The sequence below is a fragment of the Lissotriton vulgaris genome, chromosome 5, assembly GCF_964263255.1.
Source record: "Lissotriton vulgaris chromosome 5, aLisVul1.2, whole genome shotgun sequence".
Classification (NCBI taxonomy): domain Eukaryota; kingdom Metazoa; phylum Chordata; class Amphibia; order Caudata; family Salamandridae; genus Lissotriton; species Lissotriton vulgaris.
In genome coordinates this window covers 136,711,414-136,731,790 of record NC_141693.1, presented here as the reverse complement: position 1 = coordinate 136,731,790, position 20,377 = coordinate 136,711,414, and the positions used below count along the sequence as shown (strand labels likewise).

Sequence of the window (20,377 nt, the reverse complement as noted above, 5' to 3'; positions counted from 1 at the left end):
TTGCCTGGTGAGGACATACCCTCAGTAGTGCTTTGTAAAGCTGACAGGAGTGGACTAGGTAGCTGCTTTGCATATGCCAGCTAGTGGTATGTTACCTAAGAACGCCATAGAAGCACCTTTCTTTAGAGTACAATGGGGTCTGGTGGGGCAGGCAGAGACCTTTTAGCTTTAGCACCACAAGTCTGAATGCACTTGTCAAGCCAACGTGCAACCCCTGCGTTCAAACTGGCACAACCCTTATGTGGCTTAGAATATGATACGAACAGCTATTGTGTCTTTCTAAATGGTTTTGTTCTGTAAATGTAATACATTAATGCTCTTTTGCCATTCAGAATACATAAAGCATCTTGCGCCACAGACTCCAGATGTGGAAAGAAGACTGGCAATTCAATTGTTTGATTAAGGTGAAAGCTGAAGACCCCTTCGGAAGAAATTTGAGATTGGTTCTGAGTGTCACCCATGATGAACCTGAAAGAATGGTTCTTCCAAGTAAGGGAATGTATCTCACGGACCCATCTAAGGGAAGCTACTTTTCCATGACAAAAAACTGTAATGGGCAGCAATGGAGTGGCTCAAAAGGAGGACCAATGATGACCAAAGATGTTAAGGTTCCACGCCGGAGCAGGAGGCATCCGGGACAGAATACATTGTTTAAGGGCTTCCATTATTGCCTTAAGAACTGGTTCTCTGACGAGTGAAGCATGTTGCTCATTCTGTAGGTAGGCATTGACAGCAGTCAGAGGCAACTGAATGGAAGTGTAGGTGAGACCTGACTTCTGGAGGTGAAATAGATAACATACAATATCTTGTACTGATGCTGCCAATGGATTGATTTGTTTGGGGAGGCAATAGTGTATAAAACATTTCCATCTGGCTGCATAACATGCCCTGGCAGTAGGCCTATGTACTTCTTTAAGAATAAACATACACTCCTCCGGAAGGTTGAGGTAATTAAACTCTAAGACCTCAGGAGCCAAAACAAAGTTGAGTTGCTTAGGATTGGTGTAATTTAGAGTTCTGCGATTTTGTGGAAAAAGGTCCGACCTGTTGGAGAGCTTCTTGTGGGGAACTATTAGGAGTTCTAGGAGTATGGACTACCATGGTGGCATGTCTAAGCTTGAGCCTCTAAGATAAGGGGGAAGAGATATCTGCCTCAGTCTGCAGACTACAAATGGTAGGAGCGGGTTAGCCGGAAGAGCGTAATCAAATATCACTGACCAGTTCATCCATACGGCATCGCCCCTGGACTGTAGGTGTGGTAACCTGGTGGCGAAGTTTGAGCATTTTGCATTTTTGGTGGTGGCAAAAAGATCTATTTGAGGGTGTCCCCACTGCTGGAAGTATGTCAGTAGAACCTGGGATGGCATTTCCACTCATGGACTGGTCGATGCATCTTGCTGAGCAGGTCTGCTAGATTGTTGTCCACATGGAAATGTGTTGGAGAAGCAGATGCACTCTTTCATGTATTTCCCACCAGCAAATGCTCTGGGCTACTGCTGACAGCTGGATGGAATGTGTGCCTCCTTATATATTTAAGTAGAATATGGTAGAACATGGCAGTCATGTTGTCTGTGTGTACTAAGACTGTTATGTTCTAAATGAGAGAACAGAATGCTGGAAGGGAGAGCTGAATAGCCAGTAGTTGCAGGTGGTTGATGTGGAGGGAGTGCTGGGCAGAAGACTATGTTCTTGAACAGTCAGATGATTGAGATGCGCACCCTAGCCAGTGAGGTGTCCGTAATGATGGTGACCTGTGGAATTGGGTTGAGGAAGGGTTGCCCTTGTGTTAGTTTGTGTACATTCCACCACTCCAGAGAATGACGTGTGGCTCCCCACCAACACTACATCTTCTAAACGACCCCTCCACCTGACACCACTGTGTTGCTAGGCACTCTTATAATGGATGCATGTGCAATCTGGCACGGGGATATATGGCTATGCAAGATGCCATCAATCTTAATAAGTGCATCGCAATTCTTAGTTACTTGGAGATCTGGCTGAAAAAGAGGCAGTAGGTTTTGAAATACCTGTACCCTCGCAGTGTTGGGGTAAGCCTTTCCTCCTCGCGGATCTAATATGGCCGCCATGTGGAAGTGCTCCAACTGAATGTACCAGTTGACAGGCCTGAAGTAAAGGATGGGTCTTAAGGAGCCGTCCTTTTTGGGAATAAGGAAGTGTAGGGAGTACATTCCCTTTCTGCAGTCTTGTGGGGGAACTGGCTCTATGGCTCCTTTCGCAATTAGGGCTGCATCTCCTCTTGCATGTGTTGCAGATGATCTGGGGACAGTTTGTGTTGGTGGGAAGGGATGTTTGGTGGTGGTTGAATGAGTTTGCATAATGTTGAGAACCCAGCAATCTCAAGTGATTTCTCTTCAATGGGACAGATATCCCTGCAACCTTCCCCCTACATGTGTTGTGTGATCGGGGGGGAAGGGATACATGGTCACTGTTTGGGAGTCATCCACTTTGGGGGGTGGGCCATTTCCTTTGCTTTTGTTATTATTGCCCCTGTATCCACTTCTTTATTACCCCCTTAAGGGTGTCTGTTGGATGGGCCTGGAGAAAGTGGAAGAGGTCTCTGGGGCCGGGGTAGTGTTAGTGTCACGGTATTGTGAGTGGTGAAAGAGTCAAAAGGAGTGAGAGTCTGTAAGGCTCCAATGGCTGTGGCAGTTTTGGTATCCTTTTTAATTTTCCCTAGCATCTGATCGACCTGAGGGCCGAACAGATGCTGACCATCAAAGGGACGTTCAAAAAGTTTTGCTGTGACTCTGGCTTGAAGCCGGAAACTCCCAGTCACGCGTGGCCGCATAATAGGATACTTTTATTTATCGCCCATGCATCAGCATCCAATGCACAGCGGATGTTGGAGATTATTTTGCCCTTCGTCACCAACTCTGGTCCTCTTTTAGGATACTGCTCTGGGAGATGCTAGACTAGATCTGCCATCTGATCTCAGTGCGCACGATCGTACCAGGATAGCAAGCCTATAGAGTTGGCAATACACCACGGAGTCGCAGATAGCGCTGCGACTCTTTTGGCCCTGGCATCCATCTTTTTACTCTCCCAGTCTGGATGGGGTGCATCCCCAGACCTCTGAGTATTAGCTCACATGAGGAGTCAGGAGGTTAACTCGCCTCGTAGGTATGCAGGTCAGTAGGTGGCACCTTAAACCTTTTATCAAACCTCAAGATGACAATCCTAGCTTTGACTGGCTCCTTGAAAATTTCAGTAGCTGGCTTAAGGACCCCTTTAAGCGTAGGCAAGTATTGGAGTGAACGTTGAGACAAGGTTTCCATGAGGATGTCCTCCTTCTTATGCTCTACAGGAATTTCCACCTTATGAAAGGCAGCTGCACTTTCAGGACATCGTAGTATGAGGTAATGTCATCCAGGAGCAATGGTCTTGTATGGTATAGACATGGGACTGTGTCCGCTGCAGGCTCTTCATCATAAATAATCATCCCAGGGATCTGGACCTTTCAGTGCTACCCAAGGTTATAAAGGTCGGAACAGCCCTGTGGCTGTGTCCACCCCCAGATTGTAAGGAACTGTATGGAGAATGTTGTGGACAATCCACAGGCAAGAGAGGAGTAGCAGGGGAAGGAGGAGAAGGGGGAGGAGGGAGTGGAGGAGAGAGATGTGCAGGAGGCAGTGGGAAGGTGACACTAGTGTGTGTCTTAGCCTCTTAGCCTTCTAGGATGTGGGTACCACAGGAAAATTGACGGGCTCAACAAAAGTCAATTTTCTTTTATGGTGAGTAGAATCCTTCAATACCTGCAGAGGATTTGCCAGGATCCAACCAGTACCCGGCTGAAATTTTGCTTGGCGTCCAGATGTTCTTGCAGGATTGGAAGTTCAGAAGCCTTCGAGGCGGAAGAGGGTGCAGCAGTAAAGGGTCTGGAAGGAGCCAAAAAGGAGTGCCAATTAGACATGGTCAAAGCCAAACTCGGCTCGGAGTGTTTCAAGTCTTCCTGCTTCGGAACAGGGAACCCGGGACTTTGAACACTGTGGGTCGATGTCTCTCTGCTCCAAATGGAGTGATGCAGAATGTTTCGGCTCTGAGCGCTCCTGTTCCACCAGTTTCAAATCTAAGTGTGGCCGAGCATGCATTTTCGGATCCAAAGTGGTAGTCAACCCTTCAAGGAGGATCTGGGTGCCATATGGTGTTCTCATACTAAGTCCGGCTCGGAATGACAGTGTTCACCATGTCTCAGAAGCAGCGGTGCACCAGAGGGGTCAGTGTGTCACGGGGGCTGGAAGGTAATGCCTCCTTCTAGTGAGTATAGGGAGCTACAGTTCTCACTGGTACCTTCAAAGGGCGCTGGGCAAGTGGAGAATCTTCTTGTTTGACATCCGCTTCAGAATCAACACTTTGCAGTGAGAAAGCCACCTCACCCTCGACAGCTGAGGCACCTGGGTGCTCAGCATCCTCTCGATTCGAAGAGGACTGGAGTCTCATCGTCTTCTCTTCTGTGCACCATTGACGCCGAGGCGATGGGGTGTGCTCTTCGATTCCGAAGGGTCTTTTGTTTCGAAAGTCCACGAACCCCAAACAGGAGTCTTCACGGTATTCAGGGGACAAACACAGATTACACACTACGTGGAGATCTGACCTCGGATATTTTGCATGGCAATTGGGAGAGAATCGGAACAGAGTTCTTTCCATCACATGGACATTCTCCACAACCATGATGGTCTCCAGAAGGTTATCAACTGGTTTGAAACGTAAAGACAAGCGCAATTGTTAATCTTCTGCACCGACGGGGAACGGATCCGAAGACCCAGCAAGGACAGCATGCAGCGTCGAACAGGAGCTCACATAAACATGTCTGAACCCAACGGCTGAGAAAAAACAATCTAAAATGTAGTTGATGCCCATATTACTAATAAGTGGTGTCACCAGCTCACGTGACTCGTAAAGACTTCTTTAGAAGAAAAACCAGCTGTATGTGTCCGGGCCTCAACACTAGGTGGCTGAAGTATGCACAGCATCAGTGTCTATAGCTACACGTCATGAACATTTTATTTTGGTGTGATCCTAACTTTAATATTGCCTGGTACTTCTGGAACTTAACACTCAATTCTATGGGATGGGGAATTGCCTGCTGCTCGTGGAAAAGCCACCACACTGTGTTGTGACATAATCAGATTGTGTTTATTATAGTGGCAGGAATACTGCTACTCAATTTCTGACACCCAGGATATTTTTTTCAGCTACTAAAGTTATACTTTGGAACATGCTTCTTGCAACTGTTGTCTGTCAGAACTTATTCAATGGCTGTAAATTTCACGTAAGGAATGTCTGAAAGGCCTACGGCTGGGAAGCCTTAGGTTATTCAAAGAAACATTAGTAAGGCTAATTCATGGTGTATACCAATTATGGTGTCCAGAGATGTCAATTATGGGTCACCAGACGTGGTGTCTGCTGTCCCCAGTTTGCACTTAGCTGTCCCTCGCTCTATCCTTGCTTCCCCCAGTCTCAGAGGATCGGTAGACAGCAGCAATGACAGAAAGCGAACAGGGTCCTTGCAGGACTCTTTATTCTGTGTAGTTTCCAATTGTTGCCATTGTTTAACCTCACAAAACCCAATAGGACGCAGTTGAGGGGCTAAGGGTGGGGCACGGGGTCAAACATTTGATGTCACCAGGGATCAAAGGGTGAATTTTATTTTTTCTACTACCGCAGGTATTTTGTTGAACTGACTTCAATTGTGAAATTCGAGAATAGTCAGATAATACAATCCACAAAATTATGGAGGCTAAAATGCCTCTGTAGAGTATGTTTTTTACAGTCCTTACTGCAAGAAATATAGCAATTGGAAGATAGATGAAAATCTCAACACTGTTTCCTTTACAAATGCAACAATATAACAATATTACTCATTTGCACATTACAACTGATGAAACTGATACAAAAACAAACCTGGAAAGAATCAATGCGATTTAGGCTTGCAGCTCAAGGAAAGAACAAGAAGGAGCACGCTGCACCCTGGAGAGCCGCCAGAGAGGTCACTGGGGGATTGCGTTGACCCTCTGTGGGACTGATACCCCGGGTTGGGGCAGCAGCAGTAACAGTAGGGCTAGGGAGTCACCCTTTCAATGTCATGTGCAGATAAGAACCTGCCCTCAGATTCTCTGCTGAAAGCACTCTGCTGCTGCAGAAGGGATAAAAATCACCACACGTGCTGGAATGAGCCCCAATATAGCCTCCAAAGCCAGGTACCAAGGCAGGGATGGTGGCTGAAGGAGAGAGGTTAAGGAGTCATCATGTTCGCCCCTGGACTTCCCTAGCATGAGTGGGTGGAGAAGCCCTCACCAATCCTCAGTCAAGGGTTTCTACCACCATGTTGCATTCCACTGACTCAAGGGTGGGTGGGTGGAGCCTTCAGTTATAGCTTAGATGACCCACCATCCTACAGGGTCAGACTTCCCCTATCAGAATGCCCCCCCCCCCCGCCACCTTGGGAAGCTCCAAGTACACCAGGACTACACACCTCAGATAAGCGGGCAGGACCCAGACAGAGAGGAACTAAAACATTGTTTTCCCTTACAAAGGAACCAGGAACTTTCAGTCTGGAAAGAGAGACTGGGTTGGCATGCAGACACTGTTCGGGCTCTCCTGGAGGGTTTCTTCCTACCTGAATGATCACACATGCATTCTCCACATCAACAATTGAAACATTAGATTGCAGAAAGCTCCCAAAATGTCCATGTCATTTTAGAATGAAGAGTTCAAAGTTATAGGATCCTCACAGTTGAATTCCACTTGCTGATTCCCATACAGAATACTTTTTACCAACATAGGACTCAACCCCATAACCACCACCCTATACATTAACCCAAATACTAGTTGGCTTGTTCCCATAGTTTTCGGTGACCTTTGTTTTTTCGATCTGTTAAGCCTCCATTTCTTGGCTTAGTCCACTAGGCTGGTAAGGAGTTTACTTCCGGGTTACTTCCTTCCACCGACCATCTCTCACTATGCGCAGATGGCCAGAAAGTTACACCGGTGGGAGAACTCTTCCGTTCTCTGTGGATTCCTTTCCCTGGCCAGGCCCTTCACACAACAGATTCCCCTGCAGTGTGATCCTTGCAGAATATATACCCGAGTGCTGTGCTGAACTGGCTTCATAGCATCAGAAGTCAACCAGCCCAAATTTAAGTTATGAGTTGTTGCAATGTTTCTCACTTCTGGTGTTTACATGTTCCCAGACTATCACCTTTAAAGTGTCAGGCTTTCAGTTAACAAACCACTGCATTCTTTTGTTTGCTTCAATTGGACAAGTCATGCGGAAACCGGAATGGCTGCAAACATGATGTCCTGTTGACAGGGAGTGATCCAAAGACCCCATGGTATTCTATGCAAACAAGCTGTAATGCATGATAAATCTAGATATATAGTGATGGCAATCCCATAGGAGAAAAGCCAATTCCATAGTGTATTTCTCACGTGTGCTACCGCTCTTTACCTGCTCTACTCATCTTTGCAGACAGACTGGCAATGCGTTTGTCGGTCCTCCTACTCAAGAAAGATGCTGTTGAGGATTTGTGTCCCATATACCTTTGATGAAAGGACAGGTTTGAGATGTCGTTGAAAAATCATCAGCACCAATCTTTGGTTAACCAATATAACCAATATAAAAACCCCATAGCATACCTTAAACATAGGTAGTGGATTTACTTTGAACCAAAATATGCACGCTAGGCTATCAGAATAGGTCCTCGAACCAAAGCTATCAGCTGCTTGGGCAGTAACGCAGAAACTTCCATCAACAGTGATTTCCCCCGGCATTTAAAATGCACCAACATAAAAGCACATATAGTTTGTTACAGAGAAAATTTATTTCACCTGAGGCATCTCTAACATGACTTCTAGAAAAGTGAAACTTGTAGTGTGTGGGGTCTGGTAATCCTGGATTACACAATCCTTGAAATATGGTGGATGAATGGGATGGCCGAGGGATAAGAGGACATGCAATTTCAGGAGCATCACTCGGGACACTGCTCATTAATTTGCATATTTACAATTTCAGGCTTGGACAAGTCCAGTGACCTGCCCTGACTCTTAATCTAAACATGAAATGTGCAAGGCTGTAACAGCCTTCAATTGCTCCTATTTGCATCTTAAGATGCTTTTACAGAAGCAGCTCGATGAAGAGTTTGTTGATGCTTGCTGCCGCACATGCAGTACAGACCCAGTGATACCATTGGGTACTGTCAGACGCTGTGGGACAATCGCCTAAAACCAGGAGCAAGGCCCGAGCATCCATTAAACATTCTCTGCAGCGCCCATGTATTAAATGGCTGTCCTTAAATAGTGAATAGCACAGAGGATGTACAGGCTGCAGTGAAGGAGGCCAGTGGGCTTCTCCTGGGTGAAAGTGATGAACAATCATTCCTCTAGCCTCCCCTGTGGCACACATGAGTGGGCATGGCAAAGAGAAGCCAAGATAGGAATTGATTTCACCAGTTTGGTACTCTGCGTTATTGCAGTCAAGTGCAGCAGGAATGAGCTGCAAGCCGAACAGAGACCCAGCTTTTAATTTTACCACCCCTACTTGAACGTTGTGATCCTGTTCAAATCACAACCTCTTGTTTCCTTCGATCACAAGCCCTTGCATGTTAAAATACGGTAATATATAGTGCAGAAGAGTAGCAACTTATCTTTCAGCATGGTGCCACTCTGTGCAAGAATCTGCAGATGCGAAATGCCAACCTGGATTGTAGCAATACTAGTGTGCAAATTGTTGTATCATCGTCACGGCTGTAAAACAAGCTGGCTATTAAAGAAGGAAAATAACCCAAGAATTATAAATAGAATGCTCTACAAATCTGTCAAGAAAATAACTATGTAGAGCAGAAATACCAAGAAGAGCAGGTGGTCCTTTGCAGAGACATACGTATCATTTCACACTTAAAGCACGCCAGTTCTCTCCAGTCTCCTGAAATGTGCCTTTCCTCCTGGATTTCTGTTTATTTGAGAGTTGATCTCACAAATGTAATCAATCATTTCTATTTACAAAACTGCCTCCCGCTGGGACTTAAAGACAGATTACACCAAATTTAACCCTTTGAATGCGTCGGATGGCCTCCAGACGTCCGACGTCACGGGTGCCGTGTGCGTCGAATGGCCGGTAGCTTCCCTATTTGCGCACGCGTGAAATTTTCGCGCACTGGGGGAAAATTTCGGTCGTATTTAATGGTTAAAGATGTACTGTCAAAGTCAACATTAATTTTGTTGGAATTCTAAAAGGCTCTTTTACCTGTATAGTAATGCACTTTTCTTACTAGATATTAATTAATTTGACATTCACCGATTCGTTGATTAATTCCTTTAGTATTCCCATAACTTGAAATGAAGTAAATCCACATCTTCTAAGGGTAAGGGGCTTGCTCTCGGTCCACCAATTTAGAAAAACTGCAAACTATGCACATGGGTCCATTTAGATTATTTTTTGGTATATTAATTTCGTTTGTATATCCCCAGCATCTTTTATAGATCTGATACTCATGAGGGTGATATGAACACCTCTGATATAAGATTTTTGATATAGACATTGGTGAAATTGTTGATGTGTGTGAATTAATTGAAAAAAAAATGTGGGAAGCCAAACTGGAGGAAACCAAATCATGGAAAATCAATTTTAAGGAAATACAATTTTAAGGAAATAAAAATAAATAAAAAATGACAGAAGATATTTTAAAGGAAAGATTATCTATAAAAAAAATCCAAAATGACATTACATTTGGGCGGTGTTTAGGACTAGTGAGGGGGTTTTGGGTATAGGGATGGTAATGTTTAGGAGTGATCGGGGAGTTTTAGGAGTCAGAAATGAGTGGAGCTCAATCAGAGAAAGGGGTTTTTAGGGTGCAGGTATGGGTTGTGTTTTGGGGCTGGTAAAGTTTTTTTATTAGACATGAGATCTGGTTGGAGTTTAGTTCTGGTGAGAGGTTTTTCAGTTTCATTGATGAGTGGAGTTTAGGGGTGTGAGGTGTTAAAAGTTTAGGGATGGGTGGAGTGTATGGATGTTGAGGGTTTTTTAGGGTTCATAGATGGGTGGAGTTTAAGGCTGATGTGGTATTGTAAGGTTCAGTGATGGTTACAGGTATGGGGTGGTGAAGAATTTGTAGGGTTCAGGAGTAGGTGGAGTTTAGGATGGTGAGGGGCTTTAAAGATTCACAGATGGGAGCTATTTAGGCCTAGAAGGTTTTTGTTCAGGGTTCATCAATGGTGGAGTTTATGGGTAGTGCGTTTTTTTACGGTTATGGAATGGGTGGAGTGTAGGGGTAGAAAGGGCTTTTATGGTTCAGGGATGGACGTAGTTTAGGTGTGGTGAGGGTTTAAGTTTTTAGCATGGGTGGAGTTTAGGGTTAGATAAGGCTTTAAGGGTTATGTAATGGGTTTAGTATAGGTGTGATGAGTGGTGTTTAGGGAATAGGGAGTGATGGTGTTTCGGCGTGGTGAAGAGGTCAGGGAAATAAAGGTATCTGAAGTAATTGCTTGACAATGTAAAAGAAATAAATCTGAAATAATGTTCTTTGAAGTAAAGCACTGAAATAAATACCCCTGACAAAAACTGTTACTGAATTGCATTTACACCTTAAAGAATAACCATGCAAAAGCCAATTTGGAATAAAAAGGCATTCGATTAATTGGTTTCTACGAAATAGTAAATGCCATTCATTCTGAAAATTTGCAGTTTAGGTGAAATGGTTTCCAAGTAATGGTATTCTATGACATTTTTTCTATGAAATTTTATGCAACCAAAATCACAGAGAAGGACATGGTCTGAAACACCTAGTAAAAAAAAAAAACTCGATCCACCTCAGACAGTTTTTCATGAACTGGGCAATAGCCAAGCTCCTGCTGGGTCTACATTTAATACGACTTTTAAGAGGCCAGTTGTGCACATGCACTGCAGCTGCAAAAGACATCAGACTACAGCAAGCATATTTTAAAGCAAGTAAATGTCTTGGGGGATCAGCAGTCACCATTAGGCATGTTCCCTTATCAGGTCCTTTCTTGTGGGCCAAGCATATTCTTTCCAATCTCGAAATCCACAGTTGGGCGCCTTCGGCTGAGGTGTTATAAGTTGACTCTTGAACTTTGACCAGCCATCATGCAATTTCACGCTTTTTCTTTCATCCAAAAAATGCTTTGGATCTGGTTCTGCCAAAGAGCTCAGCATCCAGATAAAGGTTAGAGTGTTTCCTTGATTTGGCAAGACTGAATGCCTTGGCTTTTATATAAGGTGACCTCCTATTTATTGCCAAATTTGGATGAACACATGAACTACGTTTATGGAACTCACTGTGACCCCGAATAGGGTGTCCTACCTCTCAATGGAAACAGATGGGCCAGAGAGGCTAGTTGGAGGAGAAAAGCTAGGTTTTGAGTTGCTGATGTATCTGCTGATTAGATTTTTCGAATATGGATGGAGTTTTTTTTATGTCCATTCTGCCATTTCATCTTAAGAGACCTACGCATTTGGAAAAATTGGCTACCATAGTTCTCATTTGTCATGCCCATAATGTGGTATTTTAGGAAAATAGGAGGTCTGCTTTTTTTTGTAGGTTTCAACATGAGTGGGCTCTGCCTGGCAGAAATCGGATGTAAATGTAAATGTAAATGTATGTGTCTTGTAAAGCGCACTGCTGCCCTGAGGTGTCGTGGCACTGTAGACCGCAGGGGAACCCGTCCTGGCTATCCCTGTGAGATGGTCCCTACTGGGTATCTCCAAGGTGAAACCAAGGAATCCCCGGCGAATGTGGGGGGCCGTTGTAGAGATGAGGCAAGCCAATGCCCAGAGTTGCTGAGTGTGATCCCAGGTTAGAGTAGGCACTGAGGCGAGAATTATCGAGTCCGCTGACCCTGACCGCTGACCCTGGTCCACGACCCTGCCGTGTCAGGAATTGAACCCTGGTCCAGAGCCGTTCTCTGCTTCCGGGTCTTCCGGGTCTGCCGCCTCTAACCAGTGAGCCACACCACTCTACGATCTACACTCTACGGATCAATTGAAAATTGCTTTGGTGATAATTGAGTTTGAAGTATGACTCAAGTGCTGCAGCACTGCAGAAGCGGAGGCATTTCATACACATGCTCTTGAGAAGTTCTCAATATTTGCTGTCGGAGGGAGGTGAAGAACATGGTTTACTTCTTTATCCATCGGATGCAATTGCACATGCAGATTTGCTTGTTGATGGCAACAACTCTACAAATCACATAAATCACTAATACAGAAATTAGGAGCGACAGGCATGGAAATGACGAATGGGCGTTTAACTGAAGATATAGCTCCCAAATAAGAGAATCAAAAGTCTTGAGTCACAGTTGTTGGTAGAACCAGAGTGGACTAAGTTCACTCTGAACAAGAGCAATAGGATAGGAAATGGAGGGTGCCACAGACTTAAAACTCTAGACTGATGGAGGGAACCCTGTAACCGGAGCGATGCTGGTGTCTTGGACGTACAGTTCACTGCTCAAGAACCTAGTTATGTTGCCAATTGCTCAAAATAACACGAGGCAACAAACTTTCACAACTGGCACGACTGGAGTTTCTGTTTTTATCTGAAAGGGGAGCCTAATTTAGCACTGTGCCACTATTTTCGCTGTCCAAGTTTTATAGTCTTCTCATATTTGTCGCATCTGTGCTGGTAAATGGGCCTTATGCTGACTCTATCCATCTCTTCCTAGATATCCCTACATCCCTAGGTCTTGGTGAGACCCCACAACAAGTAGAGGGTCGAAACGTCATCGACACAGAGAGAAAGCGAACCATTACCCAGCTCAAATCACTGTATATAGCTGCTGTTTACACTGTATATATTTGATAATGGTCGACTTGTATGGAATTTTGGAAACCTTGAAAACTGTCACAACTTTCACTACTGTCTTAGGTTCCTGTTTTCACTTGGGACACCAAGCACAACTGTTTTTAAATTATTTTTTATTGTTTATATCCCTTCTACTTGTTTGAAATTAAGCATGGGCGGAAAATCCGTTTCGCTCGCGGATTTTGCGGATTTTCGGAAAATTCGCAATCCGCGAGATTCGCGAATCTCCCGCAAAATCCGCAAATCCACGAGCAGCGGATTTTGCTCGCACTGCTTGCACTGTTTGCGTGAGTTCGCGGCTTCCCAGTACAACTTCGCGCCCCGCGAATAAGTGCAAAATTGCAGAAATACGATCTTAGCAAAACTGAAACTACTTACCAGGTTCAAAAGTTCAGGCTCATCATTAGTAGCCATTTCCTGTAGTGCTTCCTGAGGGGCCCCTCCAGAGTTCAGTTGCCAGTTGCAACTATTATGTGACCCTGCTCTGAACCTCAGAATAGTTACACATATGCCACAAAGGTCCTGAATTACAGCTAAGGGAGACAAGCAGGAGCCAGGCTGGAAGTTCAAATCCATTAATCAGCCCCTAATTCATTATTGTCAGTTGGGGCAGGGCAGGTGTTGTAACTAATTTTGCAACAATGAAAGCACTTAGCAAGTGCAAAAGATCACTAATCAGGAAGCACTAAGGAAGCAGGTGCCAGCTAAAAAAATATTCTGGGACACATTAATCAGCCCCAAATTAATTCAGGTCACTTGAGGCAGGGAAGGTGTGCTTGCGTTGCCACAATAATGTACACTGACTGGACAACCAGAGGGTGCTGTGATGAAACAGAGGGTGGCATGGGTGGGCCAGAGGGTGGCATGAGTAGTCAGAGAGTGGCAGTGGTGACAGAGAGTGGCAGTGATGAAGAAGAGTGTCCCAAACAGGCTGGACACGTAGAAACAACAAGTTCGCGAAACTTGCGACCCGACAGGTAAGTTCGCAATTTGCAAAATTGTACAAAACCCTCGCGAACTGGCAGAAACCCGCGCAAACACAAAAAAAAAAGAAATCCGCAAATTCGCGAGAATTCGCGGATTTTGCGGATTGCGAGTTCGCAAATCCGCAAAATTCGCGAACGCGAGATTCGCAAAATTCGCCCATGCTTATTTGAAATATAAAATTCCAACTGTGATATACTGAATCATCTGTGCATGTGGTTTCTTCCCCCTCTGACTTTAGTCAAGCCCTTCACATGGCGATTGCGCATACCATTATCAATATAGATTGCATTACTCAACAGGAAGCTCGGTATTCTTTTATAATTTCTTATCCTGGTTCCTTAGTGAGTAGGGTTCCCCTGCTCGGTCTCTCAAGTTTTATAGTCCAGCTTTAGGATGGCCCCTGCTTTCAGCCTGGGATATAGCTAGTACTTTACCTGCTAGAACCATGCATCTTCCATGAACTATGCCGTAAACAAGTAGTTCTCTTTAACTGTTAACAATGGAGAAAAATACCTGGCCAGCATATTGTGCTTCAGAAGAGGAATCGAGGGTCACCCTCAATAAACCTATGCTGTGATTGGAAATTCCCAAACTAAAGCACGCAAACTGTGCCAACAGGGCACAGCCTGTCAGCTTCCTGCCTGCTAAGCTACCTTCCTGTCTCCGTGGATAACGCAATAATACTATATCTTCTCAAAAGTTGCTGCAAACATCTTCCCCATCAGTGGTTACAATGAGCTAGGGTGCAAAACGTTCTGCTTTTTCTCAATGTTCTTATGTTCTTTCTGTTACCTGGTTATGTTTTTGAAAAACATTGCTTTTTTCATATTTGTATTCATTTTCTTTGTATATAGTACTCATTTAAGATGAGGGTTGAATTTGATAAAATGGCATACATAAACTAAAAAACAATGCAATTTTAACTTTGGATAATGATGTCACCATGAGTCCTCTGTGAAGCTGTTGCTCTAAAGGGCAACTGCAGAACTAAAATAATTGTGAGTACATTCATATTTGCATACAAACCATATCCTGATGAGGGGGAAATTCAAAGGTGTATTCCTGCTCCAGTATTTGTTCGTAGTTGTAGTCTTTATGGGGCACGTGGTCATATGCACCGTAGTAATCGTAATCCAGAATCTGTAGGTAAACAAGGAGCAGAGATATGAGCAGTGGTGTAAATTACTGTATGACAGCCTCGAGAGCTAAACTCATCAGAGATGTTAAATGACAGAATTTAGGAAAATGGCTGAGGGATTTGCGACTTCCTAGAGCCAACTTAGCTTTGATGCACGTTCAAAGGGCGTCAATAAGGATCAGTTTTAGAAGGCGCATGATAAGGGACAGCTGCACTAAGGAACTGACATAAATTAGGTGGAGCTCAGTAGATAACGTATTTATTTATTTAAAGTTTTGTATAGCGCGAACAGGACCCAAGTAGGTATCAGAGCGCTTTACATACGGTTGAGGAAGACATAGAAAAACAGGTAGGGGAGAAAAATTTGAGAGACAGTAGGAAAATAGGGTAAACGTCGTTTACAACGCGGTGTTTACACTGCACGACCTTTACCACGCTGACATTACAATGCAAGTCGTTACTACGACTTGCGCTGGATGGCGCTGTTGGTTAAGGAATATTGTAATTTTATATTCCAACACCTTCCCTACTGTTACGTGGACTGGTGTTGGAATATAAAATTATAATATTCCACGATCCACGCCCTCCAACGAAAGTCGTTGTAACGACTTGCGTTGTAATAACCGCGTTGTAAAGTACAGCGATCTAAAAGATAACGTTGTACTGACATACATCCGGAAAATATACAACAGGAGCAAACAGAGATTGATATGCAATGACCTATGAATCCAGTTGCATCGCCGCCATGGATAAAGTTTATTAAGATATCATTGGAGAAACAATGGTATTGATTTGAGAATTTGCACCCGTGAAAGCATAGAAATAGATCTAATAAGGCAATGTCCTCATCTGGCATATTCTCGGAATTCTTCTGACTAGGTTGAAGAGTCTGGTGTACCCATTGTGTAAGAGATTGGTTCAAGGATGGGTGAGCAGAACTTAATTTGTGTTGGTGGTTGCAGGTGGTGAGCACCACATTCCATTTTTGGGGACCAGGACTTAATTATTATCTTAATAATCAATGCAGAGAAAGGCTGCAAAGAGAACGAAGGAGAGAGAAAGGGGTAGTAAACAGAGAGAAAGAAGTAAACTGGGATGAAAAAGAACTAGTAGGCTTGAGATAGAGTGACAGGATTGGTAGTAAGATCAGGCAGAATCAAAACTAGGCAGCCTTTGGTAATCCCCACCCTGGCATTTGGCGGCAGTGCTGGTGCTAGCCATGCACAGTGGGAGCCTGCGTAAGCACACCACCGTTGGGCGCCACGCCAGTGAGTCATGTTTTGCAGACTCCAGAGATTTAATACCCAGGAGAGGGCCCCCTACCCCTAATCCAGGCCTCACTGATAGGATTGAGGGCTGCTAGGAACAGGGAAGCCGGGGACACTTTCTTGGACCTTGAAGCCTTGACATAGTACTGCAAAGCCCATGAAAGGAGGGCCTCTGCAGCCTTAGGTTTTGTGCGTACAAAGTCAGTCTAAGCCAGGCAGGCTCAAGGTCACTTGCACAATGCCAATGGGCAGGCCTACAGGGACAGCATGACATGCAATTCTTTCCATAATAAATTATTCCAAACTTAAGGGGGTGACAGCAAACCCCGGGGGAGCGGTTACCTTTGAGAAGCACAGTTAACTCCAGCCTCCTGAGGGAGGTGAGCGGACGAAGGAGAGCGTACAGGGTAAGGATGTTGTGGTAGCAGGCCCAGTTGAGCAGTACTGACCATTGAGTGGGTTCTGCTTTTGGCCCCTACATGAGGTCACAATGATCTCACAGGCGAGCCGCTAGCCTTGCATACATGCAGCTAATCTTTTTATGATAAAAGCAGTATTGGCATATTGGACAGAGATTGGGAGTTTCCTCCATAAACAATTTCACCCATTTTCTCAGTGGGGAGTGTGCACTGGGCGGCAAAAGATCAGGAGAAAGAGGGCCCTACGGACAAATTACGGCATTCTCCTTGACCACTAAATATAGAGAAAAAACACATACAACTGAAAAGCTGTGAAAAAAATACAATTAAAGAATAAAGAGTAGAAAGCAGCAAAAAAAAAACAACAAAAAAAAACATTCTGATAGCCTTACTGTAAAAGCACATTTACCCATCATCCTGGGGTGAAATGAGAAGGGGAAAACGAGAGTGAATGAAAAAAATTATGACGCGCATGGCTACTCAACTGGAGTGTCCCCGCGCTAAGGTGCTGACATGTAGCAGTAACAAAAAGAAGAAGAGATGGGTGCAACAGGAGGAGAGAGGGTCAAAAGGAGTTGTGAGAGAAGAGAGTGTAGGAAAGAAACAACAGGTATAAACAGAGAGAGAAGTGAATAAAGAGGAGATAGAAAAAGACTGCTGGAGAAGCAGAGATAGAGGGAGTGAGGAAGGAAGGAAAAGGGGCGCACTAAGAGATGAAGGGAGGAAAGACTGAATGGAGAGACAGATAAAGACAGAGTATGATCGGTGGGAAAGTTAGTTTTGACCAAAGCTCCTCTTCTTAAACACTTCAAAAAGCTCAACTGACCATACATTTCTCAGAAAATTATCCTCCCTGATACAACTGATGTTTCATTGACTCATATGCGCAAGAAGCACGTCTGGGCTATTCTACGTGCTAGCAACCTATTTTATTGTGTTCTCTCATGGTTTTTTCCTATACCTACAACGGATGTAACTTTTTGCTTAATGTAACCTGCTGATCCTCATGTAAAGCGCTCTGATACCTTCGGGTCTAGCCAGCACTATATAAAACTGTACAAACAAAATATACTATTTCATGGGCAAGGCAGGACAGGCCTTCTATCTACCGGATATTTCACCAGCATCGCTCCAATGGGCTGGAAGCCCTGGTAGCCAGTTTTAAAGCCCAGGATCACTCCTGGGGGGAGAAGGGGGTAGGGGGGAAGAAAGAGAGAAAGAAAGAGAGAGAGAAAGAAAGAGAGAAAGAAAGAGAGAGAGAAAGAAAGAGAGAGAGAAAGAAAGAGAGAAAGACAGAGAGAAAGAGAAAGAAAGAGAGAAAGAAACAAAGAAAGAAAGAAAGAGAAAGTAAGAAAGAAAGAAAGAAAGAAAGAAAGAAAGAAAGAAAGAAAGAAAGAAAGAAAGAAAGAAAGAAAGGAAGAAGGAAAGAAAGAAGGAAAGAAAGAAAGAGAAAGTAAGAAAGAAAGAAAGAAAGAAAGAAGGAAAGAAAGAAAATAAATAAGTTGCTGGATGGAAAGAGAGATATAGCACGAGGAGACGAAGGGAGCAGGGCTGGTTTCAGCATTGTTTTCAAGATCTGTTTTGGTTCCCCGGTCCGGCCCTGTTCATTGGTCCCAATTAGACCCTGACATGGACCACCTTACACTGGGCTCGCAGCCATGGTTCAGCCATGGTCCCGAGCTGTGGGGCCTCGGGGAGGGAAGAAGGTCCCCTGGGCCTCGCAGCCATGTTCTTACGCTACAAGGCCCTTGGATTAATGCTATTAGTTTGCAAACTGTCTTTTCCTGCTGTATGTAGGCTGCGGACAGATTGCTTCCTGCGCAAAACAACAGTACATTTTTTTGTTAAATGTTCACATTAAAAACAAACCAAATTATCTGTGTTACGTATGCTAACTCGCCTAGCTATTCTCTGTCTCCCCTCTGAGCAATGCCTCGCCCTACTACTGCTAGGCAGAAACCTGTGACATGAGCAGGTATTTTCTGCTATTTTGCTTAGTGGAGTGGAGAGAGACAGTGACTTACTATTGCGGATGGGAGCGGTTAAACTGCACCCTCGAGCAAACCGGTCAGGGCAGGGGGTCCCCTTGACAGCTCTTCCCAGTCTCACATATCAGGGGTTAGAGTAACGCATATGACGCAGAGTCCCCGCATTACCACACTGGTCCCTTTATATCACACGTGTTGTGCTCCTTGAGGTCCACACTTGCCTTTCGCTCGGGAGGCAGGACGTGTGTAAAATGTCAACAAACCCTTGTTTGGGACTATGACTGTCAGCATTCAGCTGCTGCCATCAGTCGCGGCCGGCATGACTCGCGGGTGGGTGAGGGGGACGGGTAAGGGGTGGCGCCTCCCTCCCCTATGGCAGCATTGTGATTGGTGGGGACGGTGCCCAGGCAGGTGCCAATGGGGAGGTCATGTTCTCTATGTAGGCTGCATGCAGCCTACAAAGAGAAAACCAATATGGATAATGGGGTAACCCAAAAATCATCACCGGACCTGCGTACAAAGCGGGACTGTAAAGAATGGCCCACGACTCAATTAAAGAGAACTTGATTCTTATCTGTATAATCTGTGTTGCACTGGCATTTAATCCCATATGGAAGCCACTACACTTATGCAATCAAACATATAATATAAATGCATACACTGAATTAGAAAACAAAAACAAGAAAGCGCCAAATAAGCAAATTTCATCTGCAATCCATTTACATTCCTGCATAGAGAAAAGGCAGAGTGCGCATGACTGGTTTGGTCGGCCCCAGAGGGCCGACCAAACAGTCAGGCCGACCAAACCGTCAGGGGCCACAGCATTGGGCAAGCCACTCCTTCCCGACCTGCCCCTAACCAGGCATGCCCTTCTGCTTTCTCGCAGTGCGAGAAGCAGAAAAATATAATGGCATTTAAAATAAAACTTTATGTTTCTGCTTCTCGCACTGCGAGAAAGCAGTGAGGCGAAGCTCCTCCGCCCTAATGGAGGAGCCGCCCCTGGTGATAAACCTGGGTCAAGGAGATGTCACGATTGCAAGGTTAACTTTATACTGGGGCATAACATGACTGATGGTCACCAATCAGGAGGATTTTTACGGTCTCCTCAAACCCCTTGGAGACCGTCGCTGATTCTGATTGGACATGATATATAGTTCTTGACAGGTCTCCAGCGCTCGCCCGGGCTCTTTGATTTGTCTGTAGTTCTGTGCAGTCCGCGACACTCCTGAAGGCCTCAGGTGTGTCTCTTTAATATTTCAATGCTGCCTGGCTCAGACACATTCACTCTACGCAGACAGTCTGTCAGGTCAACTGGAGAAAAGCATAGAGCGCCACGAGGCACATGCATCGGTGAGTCATACGGACCAGGCATCTGTGAACACAAACACGTCACGTGTGTGTAGATTCGTGGACTCTGAAACAACCGACTCTGACGCTTCTTGATTTTTGTATAAATCAAAGTTAGGTTTGTTTATTTAGGCCCTAAGGCTGCAATTTACTTTATCCACAGTGGTTAGATTAAAAAAAGACATGGAAGCGATTATCCCAAGAAAGTAAGTCAAAGCTTCCTTTACCTCCCATTTCAGCCTGCACTTGTGATAGATTACTGACACCCAGGGCCCGCTTACAGGTAAAGGTGCTTTTTATCACACCTGGTAAATAACGATAACCTAGGATTTGTTATTTTCCGGGTGCATTAAATAGCACCTACAATGAGTTATTGGGGAATAATATGCAGATTTTG

General features: G+C 44.7%; 1 protein-coding gene across 2 annotated transcripts in view; it reads right to left on the bottom strand.

Moving 5' to 3' along the window:
* The window catches only part of SARDH (sarcosine dehydrogenase), an 850,014-nt gene that overhangs the window by 303,003 nt on the left and 526,634 nt on the right, over nucleotides 1–20,377 (bottom strand). For both annotated transcript variants that reach the window (XM_086921071.1, XM_086921072.1), the window contains exon 13: nucleotides 14,847–14,960. In XM_086921071.1, coding sequence (XP_086777197.1) covers nucleotides 14,847–14,960 — 114 coding nt within the window. The remainder of the gene's footprint in view (nucleotides 1–14,846; nucleotides 14,961–20,377) is intronic.